Below are 16911 nucleotides of genomic sequence, written 5' to 3' on the forward strand. Positions count from 1 at the left end.
AAATTCCTCCACATACAAATATATTTAACTTCATATAACAGCTTTAACCATCGCCAGAGTTTAACTAATCACCATGAGTCAGTGATATGGCTAAATTACTTTCTCTCTCTCTGTCTGTTTTCAGCTTTAAGGGACCTATTATGCAAAATTCCCTTTTAAATGGTGTTTGAACAGAAATGTGTGTCGGCAGTGTGTACACAACAATCCACCCACTGCTCTTTTATAATCCCCATAAATCATAAGCAGCATCTCAGAACAAGCCGTTAGCAGATTCTAGCAGTGTGACTTTGCATATGCTTAGGCTCCGCCCACAACTGCTGACAGACTCCGCCATATTAGCATAGGCCCGCCCACGACTGCTGACAGACTCCACCATATTAGCATAGACCCGCCCACGACTGCTGACAGACTCCCCCTATTAGCATAGAACCGCCAGTGACTGCTGACAGACTCCCCCCTATTCGCATAGAACCGCCAGTGACTGCTGACAGACTCCCCCCTATTCGCATAGGCCCGTCCACGACTGCTGACTGACACCGCCCTATTAGCATAGGCCCGCCCACGACTGCTGACTGACACCGCCCTATTAGCATAGGCCCGCCCACGACTGCTGACAGACTCCGCCATATTAGCATAGCACCGCCCACGACTGCTGACAGACTCCCCCCTATTCGCATAGGCCCGCCCACGACTGCTGACAGACTCCGCCCTATTAGCATAGGCCCGCCCACGACTGCTGACAGACTCCGCCCTATTAGCATAGGCCCGCCCACGACTGCTGACAGACTCCGTCCTATTAGCATAGGCCCGCCCACGACTGCTGACAGACTCCGCCATATTAGCATAGCACCGCCCACGACTGCTGACAGACTCCCCCCTATTCGCATAGGCCCGCCCACGACTGCTGACAGACTCCGCCCTATTAGCATAGGCCCGTCCACGACTCGCGGGATATTCACGGGACGCTCCGTCTGACACAGCTTTCTGTGCGCGTACTGCGGGTGTGTGTGTGTGTGTGCTCAGAAAACCATATATCAGAAGGTTAGACTGATACGGATGCAGATAATAAACTTTCATGATGATGAAGAACTGCAATGTCACGTGAGTGCGATAGAGATCATCGTCAAAGCCAAACAGATGTTTTAGTATCTGATGCTGCGTTCACACCAAACGCGAATAGAGCGTCTGGCGCGAGGGATTTCAATGTTAAGTCAATGAAGAGGCGCGAATGGCGCGAATTGGACGCGAATTGAGCGTCTTGCGCGTTACACGCGAATGGTGCTTTTGTGCATTCACGCGTTTGAAGCGAATTCGCGTCTGACACCCGAGTTGAAAAATTTGAACTTTGCCATCAATTCACGCCGCGTTAACCAATCAGGAGCCTGCTCGCTGCGGTCACGTGGTAAAGTGATGTGATGAGAAAACCTGCATAATTTAAAAATACAACTATTGTGTCACAAAATGTAGTTTTAAGACTTTTTCAGGTGGGAATGTAGTTGTTTAAAGCTCAAATCTGTGGTTTATTTATAAAGAGAGCGCCTATTTAAAATAATAATCTTGTGTTTTTGGAGTTGTGAGATCCAGGCGATCAGCGGGCAATCACTGCTCATTAACCCCGGCGAAGGCAGCCTTTCCTCAGCCAGTCCTTCTGGCGTCTGCTGCTGCTCTGATGACCTGTAGTGGTGCATCTTGTGTGGATCTAACGGCCGAGCTTTGCTCTCATCAATCTATAATTTGTTGTCTGCCAAATCGTTTTGACTGAGGGCAAAGAGAAGTTTCATAACTTTATATTTTAAGGATATTTAAACATACATGCAGTGAAGATAATGTAGGAATTGCCTGGACCACATTTGTGTGGCTATTAATGCTTAATATATATGTTTAATGAAAATGAAAAGAGGCAGAGTGGTGTTTTATGACATATTTCTCCTGGAGTGCCTTGAACGCGCGTCAATTTCGCTTCCAACGCTCGATTTCTACGCTCGTCCAATTCGCAGCGGCCGCGCGAATGCATTCAAAATGTTTGCGCGTGAAACTAGACGCGGTAGACGCGATTTTGACGCTCTATTCGCATTTGGTGTGAACGCAGCATAAGGCATGAGCTGTACAGGCTCCGCCCTCTTCCTAAAAGGGGGCGGGGAGTAGCAGCTATTTGCATTTAAAGATACATGCACAAAAATCATGCTATAATAAATGATCTGTGGGGTATTTTGAGCTGAAACGCCACAGACACATTCAGGGACACCTGAGACTTATATTACATCTTGTAAAGAGAGACAGAATAGATCCTCTTCAACACATGTGTGGATGCACATCCAGGCGAATCTAGTGAACGACAGTTGGAGATTAGAAACTGAAGCACATCCAGGTGAAATGAAGATGTGTGAATGTTCTTGTCCTGTCTGCCAGTGTTTATGCAGAGTAGCAGATGTGTGTGTGTGTGTGTGTGTGTGTGTGTGTGTGTGTGTGTGTGTGTGTGTGTGTGTGTGTGTGTGTGTGTGTGTGTGTGTGTGTGTGTGCAGATATCTCCTCACAGTGTGTGTGTATGAGAGTGTGTGTATCTGACGCACTCTTCTGCTGTAGGTAAAGGTCCAGAGATCCTGACAGCCGGTCAGAAACTCAACGATAATGAGTGGCACTCGGTCAAAGTGATCCGGCGCGGGAGAAACCTGCACCTGTCCGTGGACAACGTCACAGTGGAAGGTAAGAGCTCCATCCTTCACCTCTCAGATCAAGCACTGAGGCGGTGTGTTTTAATGCACACATTCAACATTCAGAACACAAAACTCATCACAACCTAGAGACGTCAGCCAATCTCAATCACAAATACAGAGAGCATTTCTGATTAGCTACTCTTCTGATTGGCTAAAAAAACACCTTTGTATTTTTTTGTTTGTTTTTTACTATTTACAGAGGCCATAGGTACTAAATACAGAGGTGTCAAGTAACGAAGTACAAATACTTCGTTACCTTACTTAAGTAGAAATTTTGAGTATCTATACTTTACTGGAGTAATTATTTTTCAGCCTACTTTTTACTTCTACTCCTTACATTTTCAAGCAATTATCTGTACTTTCTACTCCTTACATTTTAAAAATAGCCTCGTTACTCCTATTCCATTTCGGCATGTTTTCATTCCGGCTTGTCATAAAAAAACAACAACTATCCAGATAAATCGTGCCATCCGGATGGAGTGAATTTGATTGTGGTTGGATGAGAAGGATAAACATAAACCATTCCGACACCCTATTGGGTTGTAGGCGATCAATCACGCCTGCACCTGCACAAATCACACACCATGTTGCCAGATAGGGCGGGTTCTCGCCGACGAGCACGCACTTTCAGCCAATCAGCGATCAGCACAACAAGCTCATTCATGACTTTAGCCGGGTTTTTAGCGCGATAACTCGTAGCTGTATATTCCAGTGATCGCTATGCCAGTGGCATAAATATACAGTAAGTTGTATCTACAGCAAAGAGTGGGAGAGTGACTCAACTCTCAAACGTGAATTACACCTGTGACTCGAAGACTCTTTATAAATATAATCGTGACTCCTGTCCATCGTCATATACACACTCAGGACATCTGCAACTAGCAACCCCGACAGCTGCTGAAAGAGGTTCAAATCAACGATTAACCCGTTTTGACTGTGCATGTGCAATGTACTTCACAAAAGACATACTGTAGTTTTGTCAAAGCAAAGTGCAACACAAAGGTAAGCGCATTGTTGTTATTTATTTGTTGACAGATTATTGTACAGTATAAATGAATTACGCATTTTGACCAGAGGTGGACAAAGTACACAACTCCATTACTCGAGTAAAAGTAAAAGTACCACTTGTCAAATATTACTCTGTTACAAGTGAAAGTTGTTAAAAACTATTTTTACTTAAGTAAAAGTACAGAAGTACTCGCTTTTAAAAGTACTTAAGTATCAAAAATAAATTTCCTTTTTTATGCCAATGCATTATTTAATTATTGTTGCATTGTTGTATAAATGCACGCTATTCCATCATGGGCCAACATGCTAGCATACGACCACCTTGAACTAATTTAAATACTTAAAAGTTACAAAGCTTTTTATAAAGCTGCTGTCACTTTAAGGCTGAATGCACAAATCCTACACACTGATACACATCTGATATTCCCCCAACTGTTTACGTTCACTTAAGACATAATCAACTTTGTTTACGTGAATACTTTCCAAAATGAAAATTGTGACATTTTGTGTGTATTGGTCTGTTTAAGTGCGAAAAAAACACAAAAGAAAGCTCTATTCAGTACTCGTGCTCTGGCATCTCAGAGGCACAAAAAAACAGACTGAACTCTTTCATCATGCTTTTTCAGATTCATCCATATGTCTATGCTTCTCTTTCTCCCAGATATTTACATTTTGCAAAAAAAAAAAAACACTTTTAAAGAAGAAAAAAAAATCATCCACTGACTTGCAAAGCTGCTACAGAAATGACTTTTGACTTCGAGGATCTTGATAGAAATGTAGTGGAGTAAAAAGTACGATATTTGTCTTTCAAATGTAGTGAAGTTAAAGTAAAAGTTTCCTTAAAATATAATACTTCAGTAAAGTACAGATACTCAAAAAGTTTACTTAAGTACAGTACTCAAGTAAATGTACTTAGTTACTGTCCACCTCTGATTTTGACATTGGTGTGTGCATTAACGTGTGAAATGCCTGTTTACATTGCTTTTTCCAATCTCTATATTGGGCACTTTTTGCATGTATATTGGCTTCTTACTGTTGACATTGAAAATCTTGTGTTTTTCTAAGGGATTGCTGTTTTGACAGTTTCTACCTGACATATAGTCATATTTGAACCGTTTTACTGGGAATTTTTTTTTTTTTATCATCAATGTTATGCTTTAAGGAGATAAAATGGTAACTTACTTATCAACATTGATTGGTATGTCAATAAAATAATATCAAATTATTTTGGCAGTTAAAGTTTTTTTTTTTTTTTGACTAGTTGCCTATAAGTATTGTAAGAGGTGCAAAATTCAATAATCAATATCAAAATATCAAAATCAATAACCAGGCATGTTATCAATAACCATTTTCTTTAAAAAATATAAATGTACATTTGGTGAGGTTCAGGGCCGTGCAGAGAGTTCGTCAGGGGCAGGGGCTCAAATGTAAAAAAGGGGCAATATGTAAATATAATATATATATATATATATATATATACCCTGTTCGGGCGAACCAGCCTCTTACTGCATTTCGTTGCCTTGTACCTGTACTTGTGTAATGACAATAAAGTTTAATCTAATCTAATACATTATTTATATATATATATATATATATATATATGTTTATATATCCTTATGCTCATCAAGCCTGCATTTATTTAATCAAAAATACAGAAAAAACAGTAGCCTAATATTGTGAAATATTATTACATTATGTTCTTTTTAACTTTTTATTAATCAAAGAATCTTGAAAATAGTATCACAGTTTCCATCATTGACATTAAATCCTCATATTAGAATGATTTCTGAATGATCATGTGACACTGAAGAGTGGAGTAATGATGCTGAAAATCCAGCTGTGATCACAGGAATAAATTATATTTTAAATTATTTTAAAATAGAAAACCATCATTTTAATATATTTCGCAATATTTCTGTTTTTTATTAAATAAATGCAGGCATGATGAACATAAGAGACTTCTTTCATAATGCTGCATAATATTAAAAAATGGTAATAAGTCCTTTCATGTAACCATTTGGCCAGCCTACACTTAGCTTAATAGGCCTGTAGGTGCCGGTGGCACTTGGGTTTTGTTAACTTTGATAGTTTCATGAAATAGTAAACGGTGTATCAATATAGGCTACATAAATACAAGTGAATTTAACACTACTTACCATTAATGCGACTTTTGCTGCTGAATGGTTTTCTGCAGGGATTTGTTAGTTGTCTGTTAAAATCCATTTTGTCAGTGATGCAATTTATAAAATGAGACAAACCGTAAGGCCACACACTCTCTGAAAGGACCATATTCGGCTCGAGAGCCGCTTCCGAACAGTGGAAAATCAGCTGTCAATCAAAACGCACTCGACCCATAGCAACGCGTTATGGCAACGCCTCAACAGAAATTGTCCGACTTTTGAGCCGTTCGTTACTATTGTATACATTGTCATGTTATAATAATCACATTTATTTAGTTTTATTGACCACGATATTATCATTGATATTTGTCTGAGAGGGGCACTTTTGATTCATTTTGAAAAAGGGCAGGGGCTCGAGCACCCAAAGCCCCCCCCTCTGCACGTGCCTGGTGAGGTTTTTGGGCTGGAAATTGTTGACCCAATCTGGCCACACTGATCACACATTCAAATAATGGTTATTGATAACATGCCTCTGAATTTTGACTTTTTGCACCTTTACAATATTTATAGGCAACTAGTCATCAAATCGTCCGCTCCATGAAACGTTAATGCTCAGTAGTACACAATATGGTTCTTTAATGTATTTGCATTGTCCTAAAATGCGTTCATTTCAATGGGAATATATGCGGCTGAAACGCGTAGCCAAGTGCATCTAAAAATGTTCAACATTAACTTTTTAATATAACATTATAGTCATTATGGCCTTCAGAAAAATGTTTTTTTGAGGAGGTGGGGTATGCACTGTGGCGTGGCCTAATCTTTTGTCCTTAAAGGGATACTTCACCCAAAAATGAAAATTCTGTCATCATTTACTCACCCTCAAGTTGTTCCAAACCTGTATGAGTTTTTGTTCTGAAGATATTTTGAAGAATGTTTGTAACCAAGCAGATAGAGCAACCATTGACTGCCATGGTAGGGGGAAAATGCTATGGCAGTCAATGGTTGCATATAATCTGCTTGGTTACAAAAATTCTTCAATCTTCAGAACAAAGAAACTCATACAGGTTTGGAACAATTTGAGTAATTTATGACAGAATTTTCATTTTTGGGTGAGCTACCCCTTTAATGGCATTTTTTCCCCTTACATTACTTTTACTTTTATACTTTAAGTAGTTTTGAAACCAGTTACTTTTACACTTTTACTTGAGTAAAAAGCTTGAGTTGATACTTCAACTTCTACAGAAGTCTTTTTAAACCCCAGTATCTATACTTCTACCTGAGTAATGAATGCGAATACTTTTGACACCTCTGACTAAATACTAGCTTACTGAATAATGCATATCAATGTATATGGTCTCTACTGTCTACTACTTTTTGAGGCAAACACTACAGGTGTCAATCTGGTCAGTTTTGAGATTTTGGTCAATTGTGTTTCCATAACATGTCTTATTCCGTCCAAAATACACATTTAAGTGTTTATTTTATTGCACATGATCTATTTGCATCTGTAGATTTAAATTACAATTTTCCTCCACTTCAGGAACACTTACACACACCAAAACTTACAGTTTTATTCATATCTATATTCTGAAGGTTTTTAGTGAGGGGTTTGTTCATATATCATTCAACATGATTTATAGAACATTCTATTCCTAAAAACATGGAGAAAACATGTTTTTTTCTGTCTGTTGACAGTATTTTCCAAAATCTCCACTGTAAAATCCTTTAACTCTAATATGTCAACACAATCAAACACACATTTTGAACCTGGCTTTATCCAATGTTCAGATTTATGTTCTGGAATGAGTGAGAATTAGAGCACATTTACTTAATTAGCATATTTAAACCATTTCAGAAAAGTTGTAATGTAAAGAAATTGTCTTAGATTTCAATCTCAATACATGTCATTAAATGAGTTGTTCCTCCACTTCAGTAACACTTACACACACCAAAATTTACAGTTTTATTCATATCTATATTCTGAAGGTTTTTAGTGAGGGGTTTGTTCATATATCATTCAACATGATTTATAGAACATTTTATTCCTAAAAACATGGAGAAAACGTGTTTTTTTCTGTCTATTGACAGTATTTTCTGATTTATGGAGTGATGGAAATAAATATCCCAAATCCCCTCACTAAAAACACTGAACTCTAATATGTCAACACAATCAAACAAGAGTTTTGAACCTGGCTTCATCCAATGTTCAGATTGATCTTCTGCAATGTGTGCAAATTAGAGCATATTTACTTATTTAATTTGCATATTTAAACAATATTTCAGAAAAGTTGTAATATAAAGCAATTGTCTTAGATTTCAATTACAATATATCATTAAATGAGTTGTTCCTCCACTTCAGTAACACTTACACTCACCAAAACTTACAGTTTTATTCATATCTATATTCTGAAGGTTTTTAGTGAGGGGTTTGTTCATATTCAACATGATTTATAGAACATTTTATTCCTAAAAACATGGAGAAAACGTGTCTGTTGACAGTACTTTCTAATTTATAGAGTGATAAATATAGATATCCAAAATCCCCTCTGTAAAAACTCTAATATGCCAACAAAATCAAACTTTTTTTTTTAGCTTGGCTTTATCCAAGCCATTTATCCAATGTTCAGATTTATGTTCTAGAAATTTATGCAAATTGGTGATAAGATAATGCCTCATTTGTATATTTAAACAAAACATTCTAAAAAATGCAATGTAATGCAAAACCGCTGAATCAACTGGATAAGTATGGTGATATATATCAGTTTAAAGTTTTACTCTTGCCTTTAAAAATAGTCTCTGAATCAGCGGCTAGTATTCCAACATTGTTCAGAGCATAGTTCAGTTCGGTGTGTGTTTAGTGACTCTGACTCGTTGTGCCACAGGTCAGATGACGGGTGACCACACTCGCCTGGAGTTCCACAACATCGAGACGGGCATCATGACGGAGCGCAGATTCATCTCCGTCGTGCCGTCAAACTTCATCGGACACCTGCAGGGCCTGATGGTCAACGGTGTGCCGTATGTGGACCAGTGCAAGAACGGCGATATCTCCTACTGTGAGCTGAACGCCCGCTTCGGCATGCGCCACATCATCGCCGACCCCGTGACCTTCCGAAATAAAGGAAGCTACCTGGCGCTGGCGACGCTGCAGGCGTATGCGTCCATGCACCTGTTCTTCCAGTTCAAGACCACGTCCACGGACGGCCTGCTGCTCTTCAACAGCGGCGACGGCAGCGACTTCATCGTGGTGGAGCTGGTGAAGGGGTCAGTCAAAAACTCTCCGTTATGTCTCATTTCAGAGGTGGTGTGCTTCTAGAAATTCACAGGTTAATGTTCAGGCTTCAGGAAACCTGTTTGAAAATATCTCAGGATACGCCTGTAACCATGGTGCCCTGAGAAGGGGAACGGGACACTGTGTCCCCTAGAGGACATTTTGGGGAATGACCGGTGTCTGAAGCACGTCTGAAAACACGACAATGGCCTATGAAGTCACCGCTGGTGCGACTCTGCGCAACTCTGCAACTCACAGGCATACCTGAAGCATGGCAAAGGGACGCAGCGCCTCATTCCCCTTCTCAGGGAACCATGGTTACATGCATGACCTGAGACATTCCCTTTGAATGGGAACTTGCACTGCGTCCCCTAGAGCAGGGGCTCCCAACCACATTCCTTGGAGCCATTTGTTTTTCTTAAGTTGCTGTAACTGTGGGTTTCTGATGACCTGATTAATTGGTCTCATTCATTGCTAAATCTCGGATTTTCTGGGTGGTAAATAATTGTATCTTATTGATTACAGCAGCCCTGTGAATCTTAATCTTAACAATTTTAAAATTTTAGTTTTTCTGCTCAAAAAAGGTGTAAACTACTCTACACCAGCAGACATCAAGATTGAGTGTATGAATCTCAACAACAGTGACAATCAAAAAGCATGTACAGTAGCAGTGCATTCTGGGTGCACCAATCAAAACTCATCCATGACTCCCTGCATGCATTGCGGCATGAATACATTATGATCTGAATTATCTTACTAATTTATTTTATTCTTACTATTTTCTGTTATTTTTGTTGGTGTTTTTGTAGTCACTTTTCAGTAGCTTGTTTTGTGAAATTCAGAGTTTATCTGTTTATCTGAATATGCTGAGTCTCATACTGTAAAGTTATAGTGCTGCTATCATTAATGTAAAAACAAATACATCACCCACATAATCAGCAATTAGGTTCTGAATGCCATCATTGATTCTGGCCCCCACATGGTGATTACATTACTATCAAAAAAAAAACTTAATATTAAATTGCTGGAGATTTGTCAGTTTGTAAATGCATTAACACCATAGACCTAGGCTTCCTGTGTTCTACTACCGATCACATTTGTGACCAGACATAAACCCATTTTTTCAATTATTATTATTATTTACAATTGAGATTGATTGTTTAATATCCTTACACATACCACAAAATTTCATATATGTCATTTCTGGGAAAAAATAGAGATTAAATGGGTTAAAAAGTCTAGGGTAAAGATCCAACTAAAGTAAATACTGATTACAATAATGGTGACTTCAACTTAAAACTACACGAACTGAACACACAAATCCTCACCCATGCCCAAGAACACACAGTCGACCTTCACACGTACACAAACAAACGGATCCTGAAGACAAAGAAGTGGGTGAGGTGTTCTACAGGTGCATCTTTGGTCCTCACAGTCGCACCAGTGATGATGTCATAGACTGTCGCCGGTCAATGTCAAGTCCAGTGTCGTGTTTTCACACGTGCTTCAGACACCGGTCATCCCCCAGGCGTTCCCATAGCAGTGTCCTGTTCCCATTCGTTTGGGATCTTTCTGTCTACAGCAGGTTTTTTTTCTTTAGTAAGTTAGTGATGTGCTTTTGTTTTTTTACAAATATTTTTACAAGAGTTTTGTATATAATAAGAATTAATTGTATATATTTTAGTCATTTTAGTATCTAAACTTCTCCTTCGCTTTTGTAATTTTTATTAGTTGTTTTAGTTTTTTTTTTTTCACTTTGAATAACTTTAGTGCTGTCACCCTGTACTTCGCTGCAGAACAGGTGAATGATATATATGGAGATTATAAACTGAAGACAGATTGTTTGTGTCACCCCACATGGGAATCAGGCTAGTCCAGGAAGTTTTGATGTCACGATGGCGAGTTATAACAGAATCATTTTACACACAAACATTGTTTAGATTCCACAAAACTCATTGTTCTGAATAACTGTGTTTCTAAGCAACCAGATATGTCGTGTGGGTGATGTTGTTCATCGTCTTTGTTGGAAAGTCTTCAGCTGTTGTGTTGGCTTTACTGCCGTAATTGTTCACGCTGCCAACAGAAGCGCTTATGACCAGTCAAAGGAACGAGCCTCTTTTTTCACAGCTTTTATATGTGATGAACAGAATCAATGTGGTGTTTTATCATCAATATTTGGAGGGAAATGCAGAAAAAACACCACAGAGCAACATTTACTATGGTATTAGAGCAGAAGGGAGGAAAAGTGACACTGTGAAAATAAGGAAAAACGTAATTTACTCTTTCATCTGTGTAATCAAAATGTTTAGTTAATGTTCAGCTTCTTTGTCCAGTTTGGAACATATACATCAACTAAAAAATCGAAGTGTTGTAAATGTCAATGCTTTATTTAGTCTATGCTTGTCCGCCAGCTGTCAGAGTGAAAACACATATTTGTGTCAATATAATGCTAGTAGTAATAATGAACTCTAATAAGTCATTTCAGCTGACTCAGCGTGCTGTCAGAATCCTGAAGCTGTGATAGAGACAGCATGTTTGATATAGGATGTGTTTGTGTGTGTGTTCAGGTACATCCACTACGTGTTTGACCTCGGGAACGGCCCGTCGCTCATGAAGGGAAACTCGGAGAAGCCGCTCAATGACAACCAGTGGCACAACGTGGTGGTTTCCCGAGACACCAATAACGTGCACACGCTGAAGATCGACTCTCGCACCGTGACACAGCACTCTAACGGCGCCAGGAACCTGGACCTCAAAGGTACTGGACACACACAACACTCCCACAGTCCTTCACAAATCAGACCCGAGTCTCACATGGTCACACTTCCTGGTTCTAGTAAGAACTGGAGCTGCTGCGTTTTGGACCAGCTGGAGTTTGTTTATTAAGCGAGCAGGGCAACCACCCAGTAGAGCATTACAATAATCTACAGCTCATCATCATTACAATAATCTACAGCTCATCAGCATTACAATAATCTACAGCTCATCAACATTACAATAATCTACAGCTCATGAACATTACAATAATCTACAGCTCATCAACATTACAATAATCTACAGCTCATCAACATTACAATAATCTACAGCTCATCAACATTACAATAATCTACAGCACATCAACATTACAATAATCTACAGCTCATCAACATTACAATAATCTACAGCTCATCAACATTACAATAATCTACAGCTCATGAACATTACAATAATCTACAGCACATCAACATTACAATAATCTACAGCACATCAACATTACAATAATCTACAGCTCATGAACATTACAATAATCTACAGCTCATGAACATTACAATAATCTACAGCTCATCAACATTACAATAATCTACAGCTCATGAACATTACAATAATCTACAGCTCATCAACATTACAATAATCTACAGCTCATCAACATTACAATAATCTACAGCTCATCAACATTACAATAATCTACAGCTCATCAACATTACAATAATCTACAGCACATCAACATTACAATAATCTACAGCTCATCAACATTACAATAATCTACAGCTCATGAACATTACAATAATCTACAGCACATCAACATTACAATAATCTACAGCACATCAACATTACAATAATCTACAGCTCATGAACATTACAATAATCTACAGCTCATGAACATTACAATAATCTACAGCTCATGAACATTACAATAATCTACAGCTCATCAACATTACAATAATCTACAGCTCATGAACATTACAATAATCTACAGCTCATCAACATTACAATAATCTACAGCTCATCAACATTACAATAATCTACAGCTCATCAACATTACAATAATCTACAGCTCATCAACATTACAATAATCTACAGCTCATCAACATTACAATAATCTACAGCTCATGAACATTACAATAATCTACAGCTCATCAACATTACAATAATCTACAGCTCATCAACATTACAATAATCTACAGCTCATCAACATTACAATAATCTACAGCTCATCAACATTACAATAATCTACAGCACATCAACATTACAATAATCTACAGCTCATCAACATTACAATAATCTACAGCTCATGAACATTACAATAATCTACAGCACATCAACATTACAATAATCTACAGCACATCAACATTACAATAATCTACAGCTCATGAACATTACAATAATCTACAGCTCATGAACATTACAATAATCTACAGCTCATGAACATTACAATAATCTACAGCTCATCAACATTACAATAATCTACAGCTCATGAACATTACAATAATCTACAGCTCATCAACATTACAATAATCTACAGCTCATCAACATTACAATAATCTACAGCTCATCAACATTACAATAATCTACAGCTCATCAACATTACAATAATCTACAGCTCATGAACATTACAATAATCTACAGCTCATCAACATTACAATAATCTACAGCTCATCAACATTACAATAATCTACAGCTCATCAACATTACAATAATCTACAGCTCATCAACATTACAATAATTTACAGCTCATCAACATTACAATAATCTACAGCTCATCATCATTACAATAATCTACAGCTCATCAACATTACAATAATCTACAGCTCATCAACATTACAATAATCTACAGCTCATCAACATTACAATAATCTACAGCTCATCAACATTACAATAATCTACAGCTCATCAACATTACAATAATCTACAGCTCATCAACATTACAATAATCTACAGCTCATCAACATTACAATAATCTACAGCTCATCAACATTACAATAATCTACAGCTCATCAACATTACAATAATCTACAGCTCATGAACATTACAATAATCTACAGCTCATCAACATTACAATAATCTACAGCTCATCAACATTACAATAATCTACAGCTCATCAACATTACAATAATCTACAGCTCATCAACATTACAATAATCTACAGCTCATCAACATTACAATAATCTACAGCTCATGAACATTACAATAATCTACAGCTCATCAACATTACAATAATCTACAGCTCATCAACATTACAATAATCTACAGCTCATCAACATTACAATAATCTACAGCTCATCAACATTACAATAATCTACAGCTCATCAACATTACAATAATCTACAGCTCATCATCATTACAATAATCTACAGCTCATGAACTAACTAATCTAGCCGATGAGGACTTTTGAACGGTCACAGTTTTTGTGAGCTTATTAAGAGACTATGCAACTAATAGCAAGATTTTAAAATGTATGCGATGTTTAATAGGGAGCCATTGGATAAGTTTTACAATATCTTTATGAACTTTTGAACATTTTAGTGTCAGTTGTGTGGCTGTCAATGGAGAGATAGAAATCATTCCCATTTCATCAAAAATATCTTCATTTGTGTTCCGAAGATGAACAAAAGATTCATAGGTTTGGACCGACATCCGGGAGAGTTAGGGGCGTTTTTTTAACACCTGAAAGTCCACACCAAGGTCCGAACCGAAGTTCATGTTTTGATGCATTTTATACATTCGGTTAGTTTTGGTTTGGTTTCACATTGCAATTATGCGATCATGCAATTATCATCATAATTTCTTAAACATACAGAACCTCAAATAGCTTCACGGCAACCCGTCAAAATAAAAGTTTGGTTTAAATTGAAAAAATAGTGACAGAAAGTTATGACTATTGTACAGTGGAATGAACGTCTTTATACTAATAATAATACAATTATTATTAAAAAAAATGATTTCAATTAATTAGACATGCGTTTTGATTTTAATACAATTTAATTTAACCATTAAAACAGCGTCCAGAAAAATTAAAGCATAAAAAATTTATTTCATAGGGAACTAAATTTAATTGCAAAAAGTGCATGCACAAAACAGTGAAGTATTCCTCAGGACTCCCTGAGCTTGCTTCGAACAAACAGCCAGTTTAATCTCGTCTTGATTCTGAAAACAGAGACCAGCAGGTTTCAGGAGTACAGTGCACAGAACTCATTTGACAGACGCTTGCATTCAGTGCTTGATCTCATTCACACTGGGAACTGACTCTTCCAGCAGTTTTCCGTTCAGATCTGGAGCTCAGTCACCGGAGATATGTCCTTATATTTCCTGTTGACTTATAACATCAGAGCGTCTCGTGACACCGCTTAAGATGAGATAAAAACAACTCGAGGTCTGAGCAGTTTAAGACAGGAAGAAGATTCCCAGCGCAGGTAAACATGATAAATAAAACATGAAGCGTTGCAGGAGAAAAGCTTTGTTTCAGCAGTTTCATAATTGCAATCACGGATGAACAGCGCTCATGTGAGACCCCAGTGAACACGGCATGAGTTCCCTCAACAGGGTGCAGAGCATAACAGCCCTAGTGCTGCTCGTCTGTTTGTTTACAGGCGTCGAGATCCATCCTTAATTAATATCAGCGGCCAGATTCACAAAGTCTCGAAGTTACGAACAAATGTTCTTTCGGTAACGTTAATAGAACGTTCGTTCAGCGTTATCTAGTCTTTAACCCTCTATGGTACAGCGTTGCCATATGACAACAGTTCATTTCTACTAATTTCCTTGTTCTTCAGAAAAAATACAATAAATTTAACTGTGGGAATTAAAAGGGCAGGGTAGCCAATGATGTGCTTTTTTTAGGTCACATGAAACGCTCAGAAAACATTCAAGAGTAACGCTCAGAGAACACTCAAGAGTAACGCTCAGAGAACACTCAAGAGTAACGCTCAGAGAACACTCAAGAGTAACGCTCAGAGAACGCTCAAGAGTAACACTCAGAGAACACTCAAGAGTAACACTCAGAGAACACTCAAGAGTAACGCTCAGAGAACACTCAAGAGTAACGCTCAGAGAACATTCAAGAGTAACACTCAGAGAACACTCAAGAGTAACGCTCAGAGAACACTCAAGAGTAACACTCAGAGAACACTCAAGAGTAACACTCAGAGAACACTCAAGAGTAACACTCAGAGAACACTCAAGAGTAACGCTCAGAGAACACTCAAGAGTAACGCTCAGAGAACATTCAAGAGTAACGCTCAGAGAACACTCAAGAGTAACACTCAGAGAACACTCAAGAGTAACACTCAGAGAACATTCAAGAGTAACACTCAGAGAACACTCAAGAGTAACACTCAGAGAACACTCAAGAGTAACGCTCAGAGAACATTCAAGAGTAACGTTCAGAGAACACTCAAGAGTAACACTCAGAGAACACTCAAGAGTAACACTCAGAGAACACTCAAGAGTAACACTCAGAGAACACTCAAGAGTAACACTCAGAGAACACTCAAGAGTAACACTCAGAGAACACTCAAGAGTAACGCTCAGAGAACACTCAAGAGTAACACTCAGAAAACACTCAAGAGTAACGCTCAGAGAACACTCAAGAGTAACACTCAGAGAACATTCAAGAGTAACGCTCAGAGAACATTCAAGAGTAACACTCAGAGAACACTCAAGAGTAACACTCAGAGAACACTCAAGAGTAACGCTCAGAGAACACTCAAGCGTAACGCTCAGAGAACACTCAAGCGTAACGCTCAGAGAACACTCAAGAGTAACACTCAGAGAACACTCAAGAGTAACACTCAGAGAACACTCAAGAGTAACACTCAGAGAACATTCAAGAGTAACACTCAGAGAACACTCAAGAGTAACACTCAGAGAACACTCAAGAGTAACACTCAGAGAACACTCAAGAGTAACACTCAGAGAACACTCAAGAATAACACTCAGAGAACACTCAAGAGTAACACTCAGAGAACATTCAAGAGTAACGCTCAGAGAACACTCAAGCGTAACGCTCAGAGAACATTCAAGAGTAACGCTCAAAGAACAC

General features: G+C 38.3%; 1 protein-coding gene across 1 annotated transcript in view; it reads left to right on the plus strand.

Annotated features, from left to right (window-relative positions):
• The window catches only part of nrxn2b (neurexin 2b), a gene marked incomplete at its 3' end in the record, with an annotated part of 382238 nt that overhangs the window by 225112 nt on the left and 140215 nt on the right, over window positions 1-16911 (plus strand). Inside the window, exons 12-14 of the mRNA XM_079804614.1 lie at window positions 2584-2703; window positions 8725-9106; window positions 11681-11871. Coding sequence (XP_079660740.1) covers window positions 2584-2703; window positions 8725-9106; window positions 11681-11871 — 693 coding nt within the window. The remainder of the gene's footprint in view (window positions 1-2583; window positions 2704-8724; window positions 9107-11680; window positions 11872-16911) is intronic.

This window comes from Gobio gobio (assembly GCF_949357685.1).
Source record: "Gobio gobio genome assembly, chromosome: 2".
In the NCBI taxonomy this organism is placed as follows: Eukaryota; Metazoa; Chordata; class Actinopteri; order Cypriniformes; family Gobionidae; genus Gobio; species Gobio gobio.